The following is a 23,634-nucleotide window of genomic DNA, read 5'->3' as shown; positions in this document are numbered from 1 at the left end:
ATGTGCATGAAAACCCAGAAATAAGAGAACAGATTTTTTACAGCCCTAAAAAAGGTGATTGCTTCTACATGGGATATTTCAGAGTATTATTGTAAGTCAGTAATATTTTATAGAATTTTTTTTTCTGCTCTACATTTGCCTGTTGATGTTAAACTTTAATGAAACACATTCTGAATTGCCAGAAAAAAAGAGGAGCAAAACTCAGAACTGTTTCCAAACATCACTCCAAATTCACCCAAATCCGAAATAACCATCAGTCTGAGCTGTCCTTGAACGCACCATCTGTGTATACATTAAACGTTTTGTGATTCTTTTGCAGCCTTGCATGAACTTCTTACTTGTGATCTGATCTGCCAATTATCACTTAGTAATAGAGTTTATTTAGTTTTTTTTAAGTTTTTGAATCGCGGAAAAAAGCCCCGCCCAGTCCAGTTTACGGGCTGCGGTCACGTCACGTGACGTCAGCCGTCTCTTGATGTCGCGTGGTCACGCCAGCCGCTCCAAAAGTTTTAGTGCGCTACTATTATAGACTTTATGGCAAGAGCACAGAATTTTTTTTTTGTTGGTATTTTTAATGTATTTCATAATGTAAATATGAGAATCATAGCTCAATAACTACCAGGTCACGTGACCTAGTGGCTCAAAATCAACACGGAATGGTAGATCTACGCCTGCTCTATCAGACACGCACGAGTTTTTATTGCATTTGGACACATATTTTTTGTATTTTTGCCGACTTTCCCACTTGTTTCTGTGCGCTTGCCATAAAGTCTGTAAAAGTAGCGCACTTAAAATTTTAGAGCGGCTGGCGTGACCACGCGAAATCGAGAGACGGCTGACGTGACTGCGGTAATTTTACTTTCACTTTAATCAGCAGATATTTTCTTTCTGCTCTCACTACTGAAAGTGTTGCTGAACTCGGTTTCGGCGAAAGTCTCACACGGTCTTTGATTTTGGTCATTTTTCTCCTCGTCTGAAGTGGATAGATCTATCTCTCTTCAAGGATTTGAAGAACATTGATTACTCGGACTTTAAAGGTAAGTCAACAGCGTTAGAACTACAACAGTTCCTGATCGGCCTTCGAGACTTGTTTTGAAGGTCCTGTAACAACTATAAAAGTAGTTGGACTCAGAATTGCACAATTTAATGCAAAATTTACATTGTTGATCAGATTGTTAATATTATTTGATAATATGTGTTGACTCACTGGTGACTTTCAGCATCTCTTATTGAGTCAAGTTGTTCTGTGATCTGAAAGAAATACTTTGGACTTTTTTCAAGGGCTGTACCAAAACAATGTACAGCTCTTGAAATATACATGATTTTTTTTGTGTTAGGCTGAAAGAAGTGAATCTTTCTTGTCCAATAAACATTTTCTAATAGAATGTGCCAATGATGGATTTACAGTAAGTTTTCTCCACTCTTCTTCCAGCCTTCCAGCCAGGAAGGAGGTCCTTTTACAGTCAAATCTGATTTATTGCATATTTATTATATATTTATAAAAGTACTTTTTAGATTTCAGCCCTCCTCATTACAGTGTACAATGTGCTGATTTCGATTCATTATTCATGAAAACTTTCTTGCTCTCATCTCTTGCAGGATTTAGTGCATCACATACTACCACACTGAAGGTCACAAGGTCAAGATGGAGAATTCAGGCCAAGAGTCAGCTAATGGCAACAGCAACCAGGCGGCCGCCACCGCTCAGAGCGCCGTAGAGTCTCGCCGTCTCAGCATCCAGCGTTGCATCCGGTCCCTGGTCCACGCGTGCCAGTGCCGAAACGCCAGCTGCTCCCTGCCGTCCTGTCAGAAGATGAAACGGGTCGTTCAGCACACCAAAGGATGCAAGAGGAAAACAAACGGAGGCTGCCCCATCTGCAAGCAGCTCATTGCCCTGTGTTGCTACCATGCGAAACACTGTGAGGAGAACAGGTGTCCGGTCCCGTTCTGTCTGAACATCAAGCACAAGCTTCACCAGCAGCAGCTGCAGCAGAGGCTGCAGCAGGCTGAGAGACAAAGACGGATGAAGATTCTCAACAGAGGGTAACGTAGCGCTCAAGTTTGGATTTTGTCCCTTTGCATGCCGACTGTGTTCAACTGATAAGATATTTTTGTGATAGTAATCCGTTTTAGCTTTTGCTAATGTTTGCTCTTTCTGCACAAAGGTGTGGCAGAATGTGGTTTGCAGTAGATGATGAACTGTTTTCTTTTTCTTCTGAGAACTGAGGCGACTGTTGGTTCCCTAGGTAATGAAGCCAGGTGCAGATGGGCAGACGAAGACATCCACCTGAACACTGACTCAGCTTCCCGGTGGAGGGCGCTCTCCCTCTCGCTCAGAGTCAGATAATACATGTCGGAAATCTGAGGCATGTAAGAACTGAAGCAAATCAGTTCTCTTTGCTTTTTTGTTTTTCAAACATTTGAGTTATAACCTGTAATCCTTGGAGTGAATAAAAATCCCCTGATAATTTTAAAAGCTTCGGTGGAGTGGTGTTATTTCTCTGAGTGAGACCAAAAAAAGAACTTGGAGAAATGACATTAAACACAAGTAACATTTATTTGTGTGCTACCATAGAAATAATTCTACACACACTCATAGACCAGAGCAGGTAATGTGCAGGGTTACGTTACATTAAAGTGCAAATCTGTTTCTTCAGTGGTAAACCAACGCAGCAAGGGACCACATCAGGCAATCGTGTGTGTGTGTGTGTGTGTGTGTGTGTGTGTGTGTGTGTGTGTGTGTGTGTGTGTGTGTGTGTGTGTGTGTTGTATATACAGAACAAGATGCATCAACAACTTGGTGGGTATCACAAACAGTATAAAAACTATCCTCTTCAGTCATCAAATACACAGATATCTTCAAATAAGAATAAATATACATTCAGGTCAATGTAGAAAAATAATCACAAAAAATACATTTCTTCCATTTGTCCTTTCAGTTCGCCCTCCTGGTACGTCTGTGTGTGTGTGTTTGTGTGTGTGTAGTGAAGCGGGAATGTGCATGAAAACCCAGACATAAGAGAATTAGATTTTTTACAGCCTTAAAAAAGGCAATTGCTACTACATGGGATATTTCAGAGTATTATTGTAAGTCAGTAATATTTTGCAGAATATTGTCTTCTGCTCTTCATCTGCCTGTTGATGTTAAACTTTAATAAAACACATTCAAAAAGAGGAGCAAAACTCTGAACCGTTTCCAAACATCGCTCCAAATTCACCCAAATCCTAAATAACCATCAGTCTGAGCTGTCCTTGAACGTTTTGTGATTCTCTTGCAGCCTTGCATGGACTTCTTACTTCTGAGGCATGAAATCTGTGTCCATTAATATTTTGCTGAGTGAAATGTGTAACTTTTTCCAGAAAATATGAAAACCGATTTAAGAATCGTTTTGAAGAGGGAACTGGGGTGATGCTAACTTCTGTCATTCCTGCAGCACTCCATGAACCCCAGAGCGGGACATCAAGCCCCCATAAACAAACAAAACGAACAAACTGGGGAAACAACACATCACGAGGCACTTCCATTCCCTGCGGCTCCTGCACAGAGACGTTTCACGAGTCACCATCGTTCATCCTTAACGCGGTTTAAATGATATGTAGACTGATGGGAGACCGGCTGCATTAGCCGGACGGAGACAGGAGCACGTATCCTGGAAATAATCCCACTGAAAGCTACTTAACACTGGTATAGATGATGAGCTTCTGCAAAAAGAAGAAGAAAAAAAAAGAAAGAAAGCAAACACAGTGCAATTTCATGATACATTCTGTTATCAAGTCTCCCTCAGTTTCTGAGTCCGGTACAGTTTTTCACTGGAGCGGCGGGCTAAAGGTGTCGAGATGAAGAGTTGAGGAAGGAGGTAAGACACGTTTTGTACAGTTGTAGCTGTCTACATGGTTACAGATTACAGGGACAGCACTGCATGTTAGTATTGGACCAACACCACACTGTAGTCTAGAGTATGTACAATAAGTGTGTGACTGCGTTTACATGCACAGAGGACTCGTTCTCTGCTCCGCACGGTTCGCTGTCCCACCAGGAGAGTTTTAGACAATCACAATAAGGTTTGGAGGAGCAAAAAGTCAATACTTAACGTGGATTGAATTTTATTACATTGTGATTTCTGAACTACTTTGAATGTTTTATTTAAATCAATTTTTTTTCCCAATACATGTAGAAAATAAGGATTTTCCTCTTGGAACTTTACAAAAGTAAGCATACATTATAAACAATGAGTGTGCTACATGTTACTGCGTCTTCCTTCTCCTGTATTCATGGAAATGTGACTGGGAATAACCTTGAAGAAAGGCCACTGTCACATGCAAACATAATTATTACTGTTTTGTTTTTTTTCAACATGACTGATTCAAGTGAAATAAATGCACTATTAAAGATTTGTCAGCATCTATTTATCAAAATAAACCAAACACTTGCTTTAGAGGAAGCCTACTGGCACGATTCTCCCACTGAAACAAGACTGGATTGGAAAAGAGAAAAAGAGAGTTTTGTTGTTGCAGTGTGAGAATTCACCACTAGAGGCTGCTCACTCCTGCAAACTGAACCTGCAAGACATTTATTCAACACTTTGGTATCAAATAAACCCTTTTTATCATGATCATGCTTGTGTTTGCTTGGAGGAAGACTTGTCTACCTGCAGATTTTCACCTGCATTTAAATAATCTGCATTTCAGTGCTTTTTAAAGGGGTTTATCGTGTTTTGTCTTTTACATTATGGAGCCTTGCAGCAGCTTTGGAAGGAATCCGTCTCAAAAATACAACACTGTCTCTTTAATCCCACCTGTGAGCCAGCCGGCTCCTGATTGGCCGGCTGGTTTTGCTTCTAAACTGCTGACATGCAGCTTGAATTGACCATCATGCCACACAAGTCTCACCCATGAGTGAGCAGTTAAGCAAAATGGTGAGACTGGTGTCAAATTACAAGCTTCCTGACAGTTGCTGCGATACATGATGAGAGTAAGAGCACAGCAGTACTTTCTCACCGTTCCTCAGTGTTGCTCACTGCAGCCTGTTACTGCAGCTGCAATCATCCCCAATCCCGATCCAGCTTATTGCACCAAATCTGTCACTATTACAGCTGCTACTTTTGCTTTTGGGGAGAAAATATTGTTAGTTCCAATAAGAGTTTGCATTTAGCACTCGATTGATTGTTTCCTTCGTGGTAAACCTTCTGAAGGGGCTCGTCGAGGATAAACCGTTACATCCCTGTTTAAGTCAAAAGGCCATTTATAGCTCCATTTACACGACTTAATACTTGTTTCCATTGTTAATGTCTAAAGCGTATTCTTCTTTACATGCTTTTATGTGTGGTTTCATTCCTAAAAAATGAAACACTCCCTCGTTGTCCAACATGAAAACTACATCATTTGCAGCACTTCATTAAAACTAATGTAAAAATGATGTGTTTTCACTTGAAACACTGTTGTGTAAACGGGGCGTGAGGCAAAACTCGTCAGTCCTGTGATCTGACCGACATCACCTGGAGTTGGGTTTCTATTCAGGTGACTCTGTGCATGTAAACAAACGGCTCACCGAGCTGAACGAGCGCAGAGAGAGAGAGAGAGAGAGAGATGGTGCTCGGAGGGAAAGAAACTCCCTCAGCCAGCGTTCGCCTCCTGAGATCGTCTCAGTGCCTCCAGCTCCGGCCGGCAGTGCCTCCACTGTCCTCCTCCCGCTGCCGCCGCCGCCGCCATGCGGCCCACTGCACTCAGACCTCCGGCTCACAGTCTCTGAAGAAACCCTTGGCCACTCTTGATTCTCTGAAAGTCACAGTGAGGCAGTTGAGGGTGACGTCGGTGACCGTCACCTGTCCCGGACCGACAGGGGGTCTCCAGGCGCCCTCCGGTGCAGCCGGCTCCTCCGGCCCGGCGGCGGCGCTCCAGTCTCCGGTCCTCCCGTTACCTGGTTCGAGGACACGGAGCGTGAAAAGCAGTTCAGATCCCGCGCTGCCACCTGCCCCGCGAGCCTGACACTCCAAAACCTTCCCACCCAGTCTGCAGTTCACCCTCAGCGTGGCTCCCTCTCTAATCAGCTCAGTGTGAAGCATGTTTAATGTCTTTTGGTGGCGAGCCCAGTGGAAAAGCTTGTGGCTACGAGAAGGTTCACTGAGAGTGGAGTGAAACTGGGTCACGGCGGTGATTACAGTCTGACCGACTGACACACATACCATTTAAAGTGCCTTCAATTGTCTTTGCCGTCTCCTTCTGAACCCCATCGTCTTCTTTATCCTCATCATCCTCTATGACGTCTTCCTCCTCCTCCTCCTCCTCCTCCTCCCCCTCCCAGTCATCTGGGGTGGAGCTTGAAGAACTCGAGCTAAGGCACCTGATCTGCGACCTCTGCTTGCTCTTCCGGTGCAAGCTCCGCCGGCAGGCGCCGAAAGTGGGGTCTTCGTCCTCCGAGGGCAGAGAGCGCGTCAGAGAGAGGCGCAGGCGGGGCGCCGGCTTCTCCGGGGGTCTGTGAGCGCTGCGGAGGTCCATCGTGTAGACGGTGTTCTGGATCAAGAGGTGGAGAAAAACCAGCTGAAAACGGCACGCTGTATGAGATGTTAAAAATTTATCAGGGGCCTTTAAATCATCGTCATGAAAAATTTTCTCATAGTTTTACATAAAATCGTTATTTTTAAATAAATGGAATTTCAAAGTGCATTACCTGCAGGGGTCGTTTGGCTTTGGAGCCTTTTCTCCTGTGACCCAGAGCTCGCTCTCTTTCTTCTCTAGAACAGACGAGAAAACTTTTAACAACATCCATCAATAATATCAACAGTATCACACCTCAGAGATGAATGCAAAGTTTATTTGTGTTGATGTACTTTTGTTAGCCCATATTTCTTTAAAAATATGTATTGATTTTAACAGAGAAGCCTGAATGAAACATCTAAGTTCATTAGTGGTTGGAGTTTCAAACACAAACAAACATTACACAAAAAATCAGATCTCAGACGCCTCAGCCTGGTGACCTTTGATGGTCTAAATATAATCGTTCATCTTAGAACTTTGGCTGAGTGAACACGTGTCTCTGATTTATATAGGAAAAAATAGACAAACAGATAAAGCCTCTGAAATGACAAACGTCAACCATCACAAGAGAACAGTCAATAACAAGTCAATAAAGATAACACACTTCAGTGGACCGTCGCCACACTTCATCAGGGACATGCAGACGTACTTTTCTTCGTAGGCCTGCACCAAGCGCTTGTCCAGGATGTGTTCCTCCGGTTCCCAGGTGCTGTACCTGCCACGGCGGAAAAATTCCAAACGAATCACTGTCGCTCAAATCTGTGACTTGATTTCAGCCAACTAATTATATCAATCTGTTGGTTTGAAGCTTTATGATAAGATTTTTCATTTCATGTGGCATTCAAATATTAAAACACTGTCAGATAAAGGAAACACGCACTGGCTCCATCTTTTGCAAAGCAGATCAGAGGATTGTTTGATGATCGATGTATGTTTTAGTACGTTTAAGCAATAATTAGGCATGAGAAATGTCTCCTTACCCCCCAAAACGTCTACATACTCACTTTGGAGGCCATCCTTTCCACTTCAGCAGATACTCCACGTTCCCCTGTGGACACACACAAACATCAGCGACGATCACCAAACTTCCCTGCTGAGTCGCAGGACTCAAAATCTGGGCCACAACCTTTCTGTGTGGCGTTTGCATGTTCTCCCTGTGCCTGCTGGGATTTCTACAGGGGCTCTAAATTGCCTGTGGGTGTGGATATGAGACTCTGCGTCTCTCTGAGCTCACCCTGTGATTAACAGGTACCGATGCTGGATGGAATCATGAATAAATGGATGAAGCTCAAACCTGAAGAGACGAAGCCGATCAGTAACAAACTCTGGCCCCCGACAGGGTTCTTCTGAACGCCACACGGCGCAGTAAAGCCGAGCGACTCAGCGTTCGTCATCCTGGGTGACTTCAGCCCGTAATAACTTCCACGCTCTTGAAGGTATTCTCAGTAAGTGAAGTCACCTCGCTTCCCGGCTTCAGCTTACTCACCCGCTTCCCCACATACAGGGAAGATGAATGCACTGCATAATTAACAGCACCCTGTGCTCTAAACAAATCCAAAAAAAATCCCATCATTTTGAGAACTTGCAGCACAGCTGTGATATTCTCCACCTCTATAGATGGCACAGTCGATGGAGGCTAGACAGATGATGAATGGAAGGATATGAGAGTTTACTGATGTCAAAAAACTTGCATGAACATCTATCACACATAAAGGATATTGCAGCTTGGACAATGGGTCGAGAACTCCTGATTCAGCCTTTGGAGGAGTTCCTGCAGGATATGGAAACATTTTCAGCTCTTGAGAAAGTGTTGGAGGCGATCAGAGCCCGGCTCCCATCACATGTCAACACGCTCCAGGCCCAGGACTGATGTGTGTTCAATAGGACGAGCATCCAGACACCTGACTCAGGAGCTGTGGAGGAGACCTCGGTCCTCACGCCACATTAAAGGGACAGCCTCCTCTCTCCCGCCCCCTTTTTAACCTACAACCAGCTGATAACCGGATTAGAAGCCGCTCGCCTCTTTTTCAGCTTTAATCAGCGTCCGGTCGGTCCCCCCTCCCGGTGTGTGTTTACCGCTCACCTTTCTAACTCTTTTCTTGACGATCGACTCCACGGCGAACACTTGCTCTCCGATCGCTGACAGCTCCATCTCCGCGCGCGGCCGCCGCCGCCTCCCGTCAAAGTGGCGTCTTTGAAGCCGCCGCGAGCCGAGCTAGCGTGACCCCCCCTCCGCCCCCCCCCTCCGGACCCGTCCCGGCACTTTAACGGCCCATCGGTGCGGAGCCGCCTCCCGGTGCTGCTGGCTGCTTCCTGCGCGTCCGGTGACTTTACAAAATCTGCGACACATCTGCAAACCGCTTCGCGCGCGTGCGCGCGCACGCCGACCAGAGGCGCGCGCTCCCTTACGACGCGCGCCGCCGCTGCCTGCCCCATCATCCTCCTCTACATCCTAGCCGATAGTAAGGATTGAAATAAAAATAAATAAATAAATAAATAAAGATAGTAGTCACTTCCGTAACCTCGCTTAAAGTAGCAGCGTTCAAGTGTTCATCAATGAAAAGCACCTTTTACTTCCTGATGCCACCCACTGGTCTCCAAACGGAGGCTCGAGGCCCAGCAGGAGGACACTGGGGGAAAGAAGTTCCCACCTCATGAAGCAGGTTCAACATGAGATAAGAAATTCACAGAAACTGATCAAATTTTGATATTAAAGCCTCCAGATCTTCTTAAACAGAAATAAAAAAAATAGAGCCATATTTCCCCTCTGTCTTGTTAAAATCACTTAAATTTCATAGGCAAAACAACAAAACAGTGTGGAGATGTATCCAAGCTGTATTAACGTGCCTCAGTATGGTTTCTACATATATTAATGACAACAAAGGTGTATTTAAAGCAACACTAAGGAACTTTCAGTTTTCGTTGATTTTGGCGGCGCCAGTGGACAAAAGCGGTAGTGTTTTGCCTGAACGAATACTACAGTTCCCATGAGGACTAGCGCGTGGCATCGTAAAATGCTGCTCCCGGTGGCGTGCTGTCGGACTGAACTCACCTACATTTGTTTCCAGTGGCTGTGTGGAGGACGGATAGCGACGAGGTAATAAACCTAATGGTGGCTAAACAATGTTATATCATGATGTGATGCATGCCGTAAAGCAGTCCGCACATGTGGAGTTTTTTAGTGTGCAGGGTTCCTACCACCCTCCTCACAGTTGCTTAGTCCAAGTGAAAGCCATACTGACGCCCTCAGCCCATGGCAGAGGGGTCATTCAACTAGTTGTAAGTCGATGTATCATCACAAAAGATATTAAAATGTTTTATTAAAGCAAGGGTCGACGATCTTGGAAAACTAGCATACAGCACGAATGTAGCATCTCTCCAAGGCTCCGCCCAGCTCCCACCCCATTGGAGGAGCTCCCGTTGGGAGCGAACGCACTGGACGCGGAAGCGCCACGCGCACGGAGTTTGTGATCGCCTCCAATATTATTAACCTTTCTGACTGCCCGCACACAACGCGCATAGGAGCGCAGCGCGCCCGCTCCACTTCGTTCTATTTTTCACGTGAGCCGCGAGTGCCGAAAGCTCCTTGGCAACGCGCGCGCTCTGAACCAGGGCCAGTGCACGCCATTGAAATGTACGCACAGGGGGCTGGTAGAACGGCGAAGGGATTTGATTAGTTTCTTAAGAGCGGTCTGCGCGATACCATTGGTCAGAATTTTTACACTCCTGTGGCCGCTACAGTGGTCAGATTTTTTCCGCATTTTTTTCCGTCCACATAACGTATTTACTTCTCCCAGGGGGCAAGGAGCATTTCACTCAGTATGACAAAAAATGCTTTTGGACAACATCGTCTACCCTAACTTTAAGATTGAAAAGTTCCTTAGTGTCGCTTTAATACAAACACACAAGCCAGCTCATATGTAAAGTGCCATTATACGCATTTTATTTTTATGCAAAAAAACAAAAAACAACAACAAAAAAAAACAGTCAGGATTCCTCAGGTTGGAATGGCTGAATGGATTGTCCTGCCAAAAAACAAACAAACAAAAAAAAAAAAAAGCAGAGGAACAAACTGAAGTCTCAACACAAGTTCACCTGGTACAGCATGGCAAACGGAGGCCTTCACACTGGGTCAGAATCAAAGACATTAAAAAAAATACCAAAAAAAAAAAAAAAGGACGCACCTCTGGAAACATGAATTTGCCCTTATCAAAGTTGAATTTTTTTCCAGATGAAGTTCTTGGTGACAAGACAAAAGTAAAACAATTCTTACAAATCACCTCTGAAATTAGAGACAAACTGATGTTTTGGGATTCATCTTCTGCACACAGCCCGTCTACATTTTTCAGAGCTGTGATAAGCACACATACACACCATATACGTTTCATGTAAACAAGTTAAGGCCAATATCGTCGTCATCAGACAACACGTGAAAGCTACAACAGTGGAATATCTCATAAGGCTCATTTCACTACGTTTTACTTCCACTTTCCTTCACCTACATTCCTCTTCAATAAAGTCTTCGGCTCTCAGCCTCTCCTCCGTCATCTCATTCTCTAACCAGCCACTTTCCTCCTCCCACACTTCGGAGACCACCGCTGACTGCGACAGGCTCTCTGAGCCGAGTCTGAAGACAAAAAAAAAAACCCCAGGATATTTTGGAAGAAGGTGAGCTGCTTTGCTACAGAGGGCTGCTGCACCGCTGAAACCTTTGGACAAAAACCTGCAGCAACATATGGGATTTTTCATTTGAAACTATCCGATATCACTGTGGCTCTGATCAAACAGAAGAGTAACATTGTTGTTTGTTTTGTTGGTTCATGCGATTGCAACATATGAAATAAAAGGTGATTTCTCATGTATTTCAGAGGTAAAAAAAAAAAAAAAAAAAAAATCAGCTTTCATCTTTTTCAAATTTAGATCGCAGGTTTCATGATCACCTAAATTTTACTTGAAGACGACTTCCTCATGTCAGAATAACCTTTTCAGCATGACTCATTAGAACAAATGGCATGGAAAGACGCGAGTGCTCTGCCTGTGTGTTGCATTGCTGTGTTGCCATATAAAACTGTTCGGGTCTGCGGGCTCTCCGAGTCGCCGCTCAAGTGTCGCTGCCTAGTGCGGGGATACAAAGTTGGCAACTGTGACAGATCGCCGAGCCGCGATGTGAAAACAGGGAGGAGCGAGGCGGGAAAGGGAGGGCACGCTTTGGTGAAATCGAAGGACGGAAAATACAGAGACGGTGACAGCGTGGACATGACGACTGAAGCCGGACACGATGATCACGTGAGCAGGCACATGAACACGCCGAGCCTGACATCCCATGACTTTGGAAAGTTGAAACAAAAACAAAAAAAAGACACTGAAAAATATGTATCAATATGTATAAAAACACAAAAAGAAAAGCAGAAAGAGGATCAGTTTTTCTTAACCGTGCTGTGAGAGAGCTCTGTGATTGTTTAATTCTCCCTGGAAAAAAAGTGTTTGCTTCCTTCATTGCATCTCATCAGATGTCCTGCAATGGCTGTGTAAACAAAACCCAAAAAAGAGGGGCAAAAAATATATTTATATATATAGATATATCTCTGCAAGTGTGCACCGATGCGAGTGGCTGTGTACAGCTCCGGCTCATTCTGGGAATGGCCGCTTTGGCCCCGGGTGTAGCTGCGACTGGCTGGTCGGGCCCTCAGCCGTCAGACCTCCATGCCTGGTGGGCCTCCACCTCTTCCGAGACCACGAGCAGGAGTTCACAGTTCTTTCCTCGCAGCTGCTGGCGGAGAAACTTCCTGCGGGTCGGAGGCAAACACGACTGTCGTCATCACACATGCAGCGATCCAGTTTTACATGGAAACAAGCTCTTAGCAGTTCTCAAAACTCCCCAATTTCCGTTTCCCTTTTAATTTCTGAGAAGAAGAAACAATAAAAAGAAATAAGTGAGGGTTGAAGTATAAAATATTTTCTTGAAACACACGTTTGTGTAGCTAAATTTGTTGTAAGAGTAACTGTAATAACCGATATTGACTTTTCACAACCGTAAATGAAAGAGTGCTGCAGAGGACATTTAATCAATGCAAAAACCGTATAAAACCTGCAAAAATGTATTTTACTTCCAAGAACTGCAGCCTTATTAATGAATCACTACATTATTAGGTGCTATTCTATCGTGTGATAACTTCTTATTGGCATGTTATTACATTATGGACATTATTATATTGGAAAAGACTGAATTTAATACATTTCAGACTCATGGAGAATTAAAAAAATAAGTGTCCATGCCAAACCATATGTGTAACAATAGTTTGAGGTGATGTATAAAAATGATTTAAATTCTTTTTGGGATGATTGATGATTATTTTTATCAAAACACACAAGCAGATAAATAAATAAAAACAAGCAACAGTTGCAGAGTTTGTATGAAGGCCTACAAGATTCCAAGGAGAATACAAAATGTGGCAGGTAAGGCTCAAACCACAGACAACACACACTCCTCAAAGAGCTCTAATAAAAGGGATCGCCCTCTAGCGGCTGTTTGTGGTGCAGTTCAAAATTTAATATGTTTGAGAAAAAATAAAAAAGTCAAAATACAGCACAGATGTTCAAACTTCCACTGATATTGAGCAGCATGGGTTTAACAGTCTGAATGAGTTGTTCAATATGATGTATAACTGAAGAAGTTCAGTAATCTAAACAGTGAAAAGGAGCTTGAAACAGTTCAGTTTGTACAAGCGTAGCGATACAGCTTCCAACGGAGAGTTACTTCATCTCACCTGAGCTCATCTGGGTGGCCAATGGGCTGAGGGCTGCGCAGCTTGGAGTCCAGGTTGTAGTAGACCCCGCCCACCTCTCGGACGCCGATCCAGTGCTGGCGTTTGAGCGGCAGGCGGAGCGGCCCCCAGCGCAGGTTGGACGGTACGTTCAGGATGAAACCCTCCACGTTGGACAGCTCGATGCTGCCGACGTCCCTGCAGAGAGAGAGGCGGCGGTGAAGTGTCAAGCTGTACCGAGAACATCAGGCCCTCCTTCTACACAGAAATGTAGTTCGCTGAATTGCACATGTGTGGAAGCTGCTTCTTCTTCGTCTTCTCAGAAGAACTGGCTGTGGATTATGAAACAGCACTGCACCGGCATGAATGGATATTTCCGTTTGGCTTGTCAGAATTTACTAAAAAATCCCCACAGATATGATTCAACCTATAAACACCTCAACCACCCCGCCTTGTTTTTGCAGTCTTTTGTTGAGTGAGAGGGTTTGAGTGGTTTTAGATAACGTGTATCGTCTGTGTCTGAGCCTTTCAGCTGGAATCTTCAAACAACACCATCCACTCGCAGACTTTAATCTTTCCTTTGAGGCATCTGTCGGCACCAGAGATTTGTGTGGCCGTTGAAGTCACTGAGATCACGAGCGGTTATGCCTTTGTTAGCGTGGCGTTCAAAACAGAAAAACAGGAATCGGTGTTCATTGATAAAAGTGAACCTCTTGACTGCTGTGTGAGACTGACTGACTGCGGGAAGCGGGAATGCTGATAAAACTGCCTCGGAGACCTCGTCAACAGGTCATGGGACTGCTGACGGATCCGAGAGATCATCGAGAAGGTGGATGAGGACATGACAGTAGTGAAGGCATGATCCTGTGTAAGAGCAGTCTGAAAAGCTTTTCCCTGTGTGAAAATAAAAATAAAATAAAATAGAGAATTGGAACAAGGAGGAGTGATTCTGTCTGACCCTCACAATAGAAAAAAAAAAACCAGGACAACAGCCTGAAGATAATCTGCAGCCCAAAATGAGATGAGTGATGAGAGAAGTGGCACAAAATTCAGTGAGAGCTGAAACCCGGTTACCTTCTTTTATCCCACCAGACTGCCTCGAAGCCTCGCGTCTGCAGGGCGGCCATGATGACGTTTACGTCGTAGTTCCCATTTCCCAGCATGCTCTTCTTGTGAGGGGTCACCATGGTGCTGGGAGAAAGCCTGCAACAAGTTGAGAAGAGAGGCTGTCAACATATCGCTTATATCTCATCAGCTTTTATTGAAAAACCGGTACATCTTTGGCATAAATAACCGTCTTTTTCTATGGGCTGAATTTGCACTTGTCTCAGGAACTTTTTTCTCTATAATTCATAGAGATGTCAGTAGTGAAACTCAAATGAATTCATAAGTCTGACTCAGTGGATGAATCAAATCAAGTCAATTAGCCTCGACCAGCGCATCTCAAACACATCGAAAAGATTAATATCTAACATAATTTGATTCAAACTTCCATAATTTTTAATTCAACACACATAAATGGCAAGACGTGAAGCATTTTTAACATTTACCTGAATAATTTTAGTTTATAAAGAATGAAAATTAAAAAATATCTTAGGATATTAAGTTTAGTCTGATCAAACAATTCTGTCTTTATTTCAAAAGTGCTTAATTTTTTTTTAGCTTGTATGTTGTGAGAGCAGAAATTAACTTCATCATACTGAAACTACTTGTAGGCACTGGGAAAGCTTAAAGATAGAGTGAAACGCAAACAAATAACATTAATCTAAAGAAAAGAACAATAAAAGATACTGTGCAAGATTGAAGATACACTGAGAGTGAATGAGATTTCATTGCACACAGAGGAAGATACTCTTTCGCAAATCACAGTCCAATATTAGGAGCTGGCAGCTAAATGAACTGAGCTACATGCATACACCAAGTTGTTGTTTAATTAGCTTTGTTAAATTTGTTTACAACATATGAGCAACTTAAAAAATGCCTCTCTACAACCAGGCGACCAAATATGATATTAGATATTAGAACTTTGGCTCACACTTTGATGAAAATTCTAACTTGATATAGGAATAGTAGACCATTTACAGTTCACATCTGGCAAAGAAAACAAAACCAAAATCAACTTTTACAAAAAAAAAAAAAAAAAAAAACTACAGAGAAAAGGCACAACGACAAAATCCCCAGTTCCCTATGTCTGAGAGGATGTGTTGTAACTCTCCCCAATGAACTCTTAGGACATGTGAGGTTTCTGCGTACATAATAATTTGGAATAAACGTGACATTCATTCATGATCGTTTGTAAAACAGATCACTTTCGATGATTATTCCTGGGGGTCTGCTGTTGCTCTGAGGGTATACCAGTCCTCTCACCTCTGGTATATCTCCTGCAGGGTGTCCCGGCTGAAGGCGGTCCCATCCTGGAAGACGTTATTGAGCGCGTGCAGGGCGCACAGCTCCCTCCGCTGCTTCTCGTGATAGATGGCTGGAAGTGTCATCGAAGGTTGGGGAGGAGCTGGAGGGGCGAGGGAGGAGGAGGAGGATGACAGATCCTGCTGCTGCGGCGTGTCCCTGGGATCCCTGTGCCTCCTGTCCTCTGCTCCCACCAACACTTCCCCTCCACCTCCTCCACCGCCGCCGCCACCTTTCTGCTTGCTGACCTTCCAGGGCATGCAGCCCAGCTCCTGCAGGCCGCCTCGCCCCTTCCCCTTCCACTCGCCGGCTGGATACGGAGCGCTCCCCATCCCTGGATGCTCGCCGCCACCAGCACCGCCACGACCTCCTCCGGCTCCACCACTACCTCCACTCCGACCACTCACGGGTCGCTACATCGGCATCATGACAACCGTTGCCACGGCAACCCCTCAGCCGCTTGGAAGAGAGGCGCTTGTGTGTGTGTGTCTGTGAGTGTGTGTGTGTGTGGTGGGGGCTGCGAGGTAAACGAGATCTGTGGCTGTTCGGCACAGCAACACCTGCTCTCTGTGAAGGACGGCCCTGAAGAAAGGTCACCACGAGGGATTAACCCCCCAAAAAAAAAAAAAATCTTCAACAAGGACACTCAAATGGAAGATCCCTCCTCTGACGGCTGTCAGTCAAACTGCCATTACTGTCCGTCTGTTTCCACTTCCTCCATGGCCTGAGAGACTTTGTTGACAGCTCATTAAAGCTGGTCACCGGGCCTGGAGCTTCTCCATCTCAGGACTGCTGACCACGGAGCTTCACTTCCACAGGAACCGAGCGACCAGCTGGAAAATGAGGCTTGATCAGCACCTGGAATACAAACACAGATCGGCATTCTCGTGACCTGCTGTTAGCATTTACTGCCTAAAACACAAGCCTGTAATACTGCCTGATGCGTAAAGCAGCGCACCTGAGCGTGTTGTTGATGGTGACAGAAAAGCTAAGATAACCTCGAAACTCCAATCCCGGAGATCAGAGGACCACCCCTCCCCAAAAAAAATGTGAAGAAGGTAAACATTTCCAGCAGCTTGGTCTGGAGAGAGGAAGCAAGCTAGCAAAGATATCACAACACACACACACACACAATCTGGGCAGCGCACAGCCCACCAGTTAGCAGTCACACACTGAAATCACACACACACACAGAAAATGTGTCCATGTTAGGAGCAGATATGAGCTGTTTGTCCTGTGGCTCCTCTACGTGACTCCCGAGTCTCCAGCAAACAGCAGCACAGCGCCTCCTCAGCGCCTCCACAACTTGTTTTTTCCACTCACCCGCTGGTCTGTCCGCCGGACCCCCGCGGTCTGTCCTCCGGTCCCCCCTCCACACCGCACGCTGTCCAGTCCTTTGTCTTGGCCACTTTTCTTTTTTTCTTTTTTCTTTTTTTTTCCTGTTGTGACTCTCGTCTCTTTCTCCGTCCGTACAAACGCGGACATGCGCAGTGGCGTCTCGCTGTCATCGCCTGCGTCAGTGCACGGTGGCGCGCGCGCTCCCACGAGACTGCGAAAACTCCGCGTCTCTGCCGCACGCGCATCCCCAGTCCTCCTGTAGTATTCACAAACTCTAAATTAACTTTTTTTTCTCCCCTTCGGTCACATTTTTAATTTTAATCTCTCAATGTGAGGTGGCCCTTAAATAAAAGTTTTGGACATGATACTTAAAAAAAGTAATTATAGTTACTAGTTAACTTCTTCAAAAAAGTAACTGAGTTAAAATATTCTAAAAGTAACAAATTACTGGGCAAATTAATGAAATGAATGGACACTAAGTTACAAACAAGAAATGCTACATTATTTCTAAATTATTCAAATGTTGTTGTGTGATAACAAGACGCCAATAAAATTTGATTTGTAACTGTGGATAGCATTTCTAAATTTGTGAAAGAAACAACACACGATCGATTTACTTATGTCAATAGATGTCTGTATTTCCATTAAAAAGCTGCTTTTGAAAGAACAGGGTCCTCTATGGCTGTATGTCTCTCATGTTACATATGATGACGTCATTTAGAAGGCTCCTGAATGAGCAGTTAGTAACAATGTATCAATTTTAAGTGACTTAATCATCTAATGTGACCTAGATATGCAAATGAGCTGCTATGCAAATTAGATTGTCACATCATTTAGAATGCAAAAATTCTTGTTGCGTTTTGGGGCCTTTTTATCTGAAAATAGTGCTGGAAGACATTGAAAACCCAACTTGTTGAAAATGTCTTCTGATGTTACATCCATTTTGATGACAAACTGTCTCCAATAACCATATCAGAGAACAATGAAACTCTGAAGTTTTATTATAAATGGTCAAACAAACATCAGTACAATTTCAAGCCTCTTGAAACACGTATTTTTTTAAATTTTCATTTTATGCAATTTCCTTTGACTGAGTGTGCACACTTGAGTCAGTTTAGTAAGTGGATAAATACAATAAAAACAACTTTCTATATATTCTTATAGTCTGGCCATTTTGGGGGTAATTCATTTTCATAATAATTAACATTATGCACATTGAGAATATACATTTTATATTCGCCATGCAATGAATATATATTGTTATAGATAAAAATTGAGAAAGAGTGGAAAGATTTCCCTGCAGTAAAGGAGCTTTATTAATGTGCATTTCTAATCACTAAAGTGTTAAAGGTGCTGTAGGCAGGATTTTGCTCGTCAATGCTAATTTTTCTGTGTTTTCTTTGGATTAAATGTTAGAGTATCCATTGATAATCCTTTAGGAGAGTAGCATAATTGCACTACCGCGAGGGCGCAGCGTTTCCATCTGTCTCTGTTCTGAGCTGAAAAGGAATCTCGACAGCTCCAGGTATATTTGACCAATCAGAAGAGCCCCTGAGGCTCTAACCGTGATTGGTCGAGGGGCGTTCGTCGCACGTTCTTGTGGGAGGGGCTTAACTTGCATAAGGGCGTGATGTCAGAGAAAACAGGACAGGATTGGCTGTGCTGGGTTTCAAATCACCATCTTAGATGGGTCAAATCGCCATCTTGCTTAGGTAAACCTAAGCAAGATGGCGGAGATGCAGAATCCTGCCTACAGCACCTTTAATGAATATGGTCATTTCCATCTGGAGAGTCACGGTGTCACAGTATTCATATCAGAAGAATAAAAAATGTGGTTTTAGGTGATAAAACTTCTTCTAAGAGAAAGAAAGAGAGAGCATAGACATTACAAATAGTTGGTTTGAAACAAACTCCCTGAACTCAGCTAATACTAGTTGAAAGCGCTACAGTGGCTTAAAGTGCTGTAACGGCTAAAATAAGAAAAAAAAAAAAAAATCAACCAAAGCTGCTACTGTATGTTTTTTCTGATTGCATGATTTGATAAGGTGTGTTTTTGTTGGTCAGTCAACTAAAATTAATTTGACACCCCAAGTCACACCATCAAAACTCACATCTTTTTCCTGAACACTATGACTGAAAGATCGTCAGTAAATATATTTCCCATGCAGAACTACTTACAAATCCCTACATAAATGATTGCATGTGGTTTGCATGGTTGTCCCTGCTTTTCTTAATTAAAATCGCACAATAAACTATTTCAAAGCAAATTATATATAAAAACAAAACTGATAGGAGAGGTTTTTGTTTGTAGTTTGAAGTTGGATAACCTTAAAGAACATTTGGACAAAAAAAAAAAAAAGCAGCAGATAATCGCATGTTCAGCACACTTTAATTCCATTTAGGTTGATAATATTTGGTTGTTCTGGTTGTACTGGTGTGTGTGTGTGTGTGTGTGTGTGTGTGTGTGTGCGCGTGTGTGTGTCTGGAGGCATGCAATCCACTGATTTACCTGTTAAAAATGATATACATATGAATATATTCACTCTGTGGCTTGAGATCCTCATTGAAATTGTTTGTCTGCCAGGAAAAATTCTTTATATATACAACATATATAGAAACTGATACGGGTTGATCACAAGCTCTTCAAATAATTCAAACATCCTCTGAGTATACCTGTAACAACATCCATCTGTTTACATCATGTAAGCGTTCACCATCAAACTATTACAGCAATTTCTGGACCACAACTACACAGATACAGTTGATAGTAACTGAATCTGGGGCAGTAAATACTATTGTTAAACTCTTTGAATGCAGTCTCAAAGACTTTTGGAGAGCAGTAACATCCCACTGAACTGCAGAGCTGAGCTGAATTTTGCTTGATCATCTTTAAAGTTTGATGCCTCTTATAAATTATGGAAGCTGTAAGGAGGGCAAAGCACTGGAGCAGAGTATGAAAACATGAGCCACAAGCCGCACACAAGACGTACAAGTCATCATAAAGGGGAGCGTTATGCGCGTGCGACTGTGATATCTAACCAAAAGCATCCGTGGCATGCCGAAAGCCAAGACACGGCCAGCGGTTGTAAATTCATGTGGACGGCGGTCAACCGGAGCAGTGACGAAAATACTCCAGGAACAGAATCAGCCTTTCACTGGAAAGTCAAAATTGTGTGGAAGGCATGAATGAATGGCTTCTCTGATCACACACACACACACACACACACACACACACACACACACACACACATACATACACCAATATTCATGCCCGTCCCAGTTTTTTTGCCAGTGCAGCGGCCATGTCGGCCAGCAGCTCCTCCCTGTAGCGGTCCTCCGTCCTCTGCAGCTCGTGGATGAAATGCCCCCTCTGCCCCCGGAGCTCCATCACACGCGCCACCAGGTTCCTGCGAGTCGTACTCTGAGCCTCCGGGGGGCAGCTTGGCCCGTTGCCCACCAGCTCGGGTTTCTGGCTGCATAAGGAATACGCCTTTTTAAGACTCCCTGCGTCCGCTTCCAGAAGCTCATCCACAGAGGCCTTTTTCCCCAGACGGTCTGCATGCGTGAGCACCGGGATGATGTACCCCGAGACCGCCTCTCCATACAGCTCCCGGGCAGCCCGGATCAACTGGGCTGCGTCCGGGTCTGTCCCCATGCTGGAGCCTGGAGCCTGCATCAGCAGCAGAAAGGCATGAGGGCCTGGACTGGTGAACTGGAGGCTCCTCAGAGCTTCCTTGGCTCGGGTTTCTTTCCTCAGAGAACCCCCCAAAAGATCTGGGGTATCGATCACCGTGAGATCTTTACCGTCCACCACTGTCCTGCGCATGTTGCTCTCTATTTGACCCGTGCGTGCCAGTGTCTTAGTGTTGCCCAGGAGAGTATCTGCCAGGCAAGTCCGTCCGCTGCCGGCGTGTCCCAGGAGGATCAGCCTCACACTGCTGTTCGGATCAGTCTGTGCATTGGATGAATCATCTCCAGACGACCCTGTAGACATCAGAAATGGACTGGAATTACTTCAGCTTCTTTTGTTCTCACAAACTGACCACATGTATTTGAGATTAATCGGTGATTATGAATTGCATGAATGCAACTCATGTCCTTTTCCCAACTGACTGATGCCTTTTTCATAAAATTCATTAACAATTTTTTCTATGTTGAAACATAGGTTCACATTTTAGGAATTAGAAAAAGAAAAAGAAGCATTGACTAGTGATGACTCTGAAGGCAGCATTCAGTCGCTTGAACTTGGAAACAAATGCTAATTTAGAAACATCAATATAAGTACACTTTAAGTGTATTTATTGAGAATTTTGTTTGCTTAACTCACTGGCACTGAAAGGTAAAAGTCATCAGACGGACCTGAAGCACAGCACTCACCTACAAAGAATCTCCAGATCCGAGACAGCCATTTACAAAGGCTCCGAATTCCTGAGACAAGAAGAAACACACAAGTCAAATCTGTCACTTTTCCTTCAAGAGGGACACTGGGAGGAAATTCAGCCAGAAACAAAGTAAGTATGTTGTACCGCGGAGAGTTCCCACTAGGCGGCTCACCCAACCCCAAAGAGCTGTCAGACCTGAAGAAAAGAACAAAACAAACATCACATCTTAGATCAGTGGCTTTCTGTCTGCATCAGAGTATCAAAGCTTGAAATAGCAGCACAATGACACGGTCTGAATGAACTCACCAGTTAAAGAGCAGAAGAGGCGAATCGGCCATCGGATCAAAGCTGGGAGAGCTGCAGAAAACCCAGGATCACAACCGTTTGTTTTTCTCTTTTTTAAGAGTTATGCATTTTTTTTCAATAACACTTTCAATGCAAAGTAAAAGCACAGTACAATCAAACATGCATTTTAATATGGAGCGACTCCTTTTTTAATTCTGCAAACAAATATCCAGCTGAAATAAAAAAAGGATCACTTAGATGAATTTGGTCATTCTGATGGTAGCCAATGTGTCCATGGGTAATACACATGCACTCGGTGTCATTGCTGCACCTTTGATGTCCAATAAATAACAATTCATCAGAAACATCATCAAACCGTGTGTTTTATAGGACAGTGAGGGACTGACTCTGTGAGAACCTGTACAGAAGATACCCCACCACGGTGAACACTCCCATCTGCAGGCTGTTGCCGCTCATCCACCAGCCTAAAAGTCACAACAAGGAACAAGACATTAGTATCTGATTGGCCAGTATCCAGCCTTTCAACAGTGTTGACCGACTGCAGCAAACTCTTGTAATTTGACACCAGCTTAATTTTTTAAGTCAGGATCTTTTGACGTTCCTAAATCCATGTAACAATCCTTGTTACTACTAAAATAGACTTGGAGAAAATGAACAGTAACTGGTTAGTGGGAATGTTTCCACTTCCCAGTCAGGAAAAGCACAAAAATACAAATTTCAGAGTTGAAACCTTCCACTGGGAAACTTTGTGATGTGACTCAACATGACAGAATTTAAGCCTCTGTGATAGGAACAGGCTGTATGAATATAATGTGTAGTTTTCTGGCTATTTCTAAATGAGTCTGACTGTCCTACATGACAATATTACACTGAAAACAAACTGTACCAAAAAGCATAAAAGGATCCTTTATAAAGATGAAACTGATTACATAAACTTGATAAGCTCCAATCATGTAATCTAACAAGGAAACACTTGGGTTTGTAACATATTTTGAGTGCTCTTAAGGAAGTGAAGATGACTCAGCTCAGAAAAACTCGTTCATGCTTTTATTTTGAGCAGGCTGGATTATTACAGTGGTGCATTTACAGGTCTAAGTGGAAAAAAAAAAATCTGTCAGACAGCCTGTGCGTTAAAAAATTGACCTCAAAAGCTTACTTAAAGCTTTGAACGGCCTACATATTTCTCAGATTTACTTGTAGAAACATCTAGACCTTTGCTTTAATATATTTTATGATCTTAATAACCTTATTTTATTTCCTTTACTTCCTTGTGAAGCACTGTGAATTGCCTGGTATCTGAATGGTACTACACAAATAAATGTCTGCTAAAAACACTTCCAAACACTGACATCATTTTTGTAGAGAAATTAAACTGATTATTGTTACAGTCACGAGATAACACAGTCTTCTGCCACATTTGTCTTTAAAGACAAGCTCATTTTTCCTCACCTGCATCCTGAGACCTGTCTTGGTCACACTGACACTCCATGTTTCTGCAGCTGGCAGAGTTTCAGCTGAGGCTGAAAAATCATAATTGGAAGGAATTTAGAGAACTTATACTGTGAAATGAAATCACACAATGATTACTTAAGGTAATAAAAAAAATTCCAAGACTTTACCAGGTGTGTGGTCAGATAAATCGCCTCCGTGCACCGCCGCTCAGTCAGGACTGACATGTGCTTGGAGTGGGAGGTGATTCCTTCTTCCTGCTGCGGTGCAGCATTCACTTGTGTGGGCCTGCCTCTGTCTGATTACGCTGCGTGGCGAAACAATGGAGTGAGAAAGTCCAAGTATGCAGATAATGCTGAGCTCTTACTCTGGAAGTCCACACCTTTTCTCTTTTTTCCTCTCGCTGTAACAAGAAGAACTAGAAATTCTGCCTCACGCGTGAACTCAAACAAAGA

At 43.7% G+C, this 23,634-nt stretch overlaps 4 protein-coding genes across 4 annotated transcripts; 1 reads left to right on the top strand and 3 right to left on the bottom strand.

Annotated features, from left to right (window-relative positions):
- The first annotated feature begins 691 nt into the window (after nt 1–691).
- On the top strand, nt 692–2,469 carry LOC115393004 (histone acetyltransferase p300-like). The gene is made up of 3 exons (XM_030097736.1): nt 692–1,037; nt 1,600–2,043; nt 2,247–2,469. The coding sequence occupies exons 2-3, from the start codon at nt 1,646–1,648 to the stop codon at nt 2,248–2,250; spliced, it is 402 nt and encodes a 133-aa protein (XP_029953596.1). The 5' UTR covers nt 692–1,037; nt 1,600–1,645; the 3' UTR covers nt 2,251–2,469.
- A 64-nt stretch (nt 2,470–2,533) lies between these two features.
- cbx7b (chromobox homolog 7b) lies at nt 2,534–8,888 on the bottom strand. The gene is made up of 6 exons (XM_030097732.1): nt 8,618–8,888; nt 7,539–7,582; nt 7,184–7,249; nt 6,668–6,731; nt 6,183–6,510; nt 2,534–5,917 (listed from the first exon to the last, which is right to left on the bottom strand). The coding sequence occupies exons 1-6, from the start codon at nt 8,684–8,686 to the stop codon at nt 5,724–5,726; spliced, it is 765 nt and encodes a 254-aa protein (XP_029953592.1). The 5' UTR covers nt 8,687–8,888; the 3' UTR covers nt 2,534–5,723.
- A 2,127-nt stretch (nt 8,889–11,015) lies between these two features.
- Nucleotides 11,016–17,169, bottom strand: josd1 (Josephin domain containing 1). Its single transcript, XM_030097731.1, has 5 exons — nt 17,028–17,169; nt 15,666–16,562; nt 14,373–14,501; nt 13,302–13,496; nt 11,016–12,320 (listed from the first exon to the last, which is right to left on the bottom strand). The coding sequence occupies exons 2-5, from the start codon at nt 16,034–16,036 to the stop codon at nt 12,221–12,223; spliced, it is 795 nt and encodes a 264-aa protein (XP_029953591.1). The 5' UTR covers nt 16,037–16,562; nt 17,028–17,169; the 3' UTR covers nt 11,016–12,220.
- A 2,269-nt stretch (nt 17,170–19,438) lies between these two features.
- Nucleotides 19,439–23,496, bottom strand: LOC115392992 (GTPase IMAP family member 1-like). Its single transcript, XM_030097723.1, has 7 exons — nt 23,350–23,496; nt 23,180–23,250; nt 22,117–22,194; nt 21,731–21,781; nt 21,569–21,619; nt 21,420–21,470; nt 19,439–21,026 (listed from the first exon to the last, which is right to left on the bottom strand). The coding sequence occupies exons 2-7, from the start codon at nt 23,217–23,219 to the stop codon at nt 20,308–20,310; spliced, it is 990 nt and encodes a 329-aa protein (XP_029953583.1). The 5' UTR covers nt 23,220–23,250; nt 23,350–23,496; the 3' UTR covers nt 19,439–20,307.
- Between the last annotated feature and the right edge of the window lie 138 nt (nt 23,497–23,634).

This window comes from Salarias fasciatus, chromosome 8 (genome assembly GCF_902148845.1).
Source record: "Salarias fasciatus chromosome 8, fSalaFa1.1, whole genome shotgun sequence".
Classification (NCBI taxonomy): domain Eukaryota; kingdom Metazoa; phylum Chordata; class Actinopteri; order Blenniiformes; family Blenniidae; genus Salarias; species Salarias fasciatus.
Note: the sequence above shows the minus strand (reverse complement) of the source record. Positions and strands in the feature narration are given on the sequence as shown.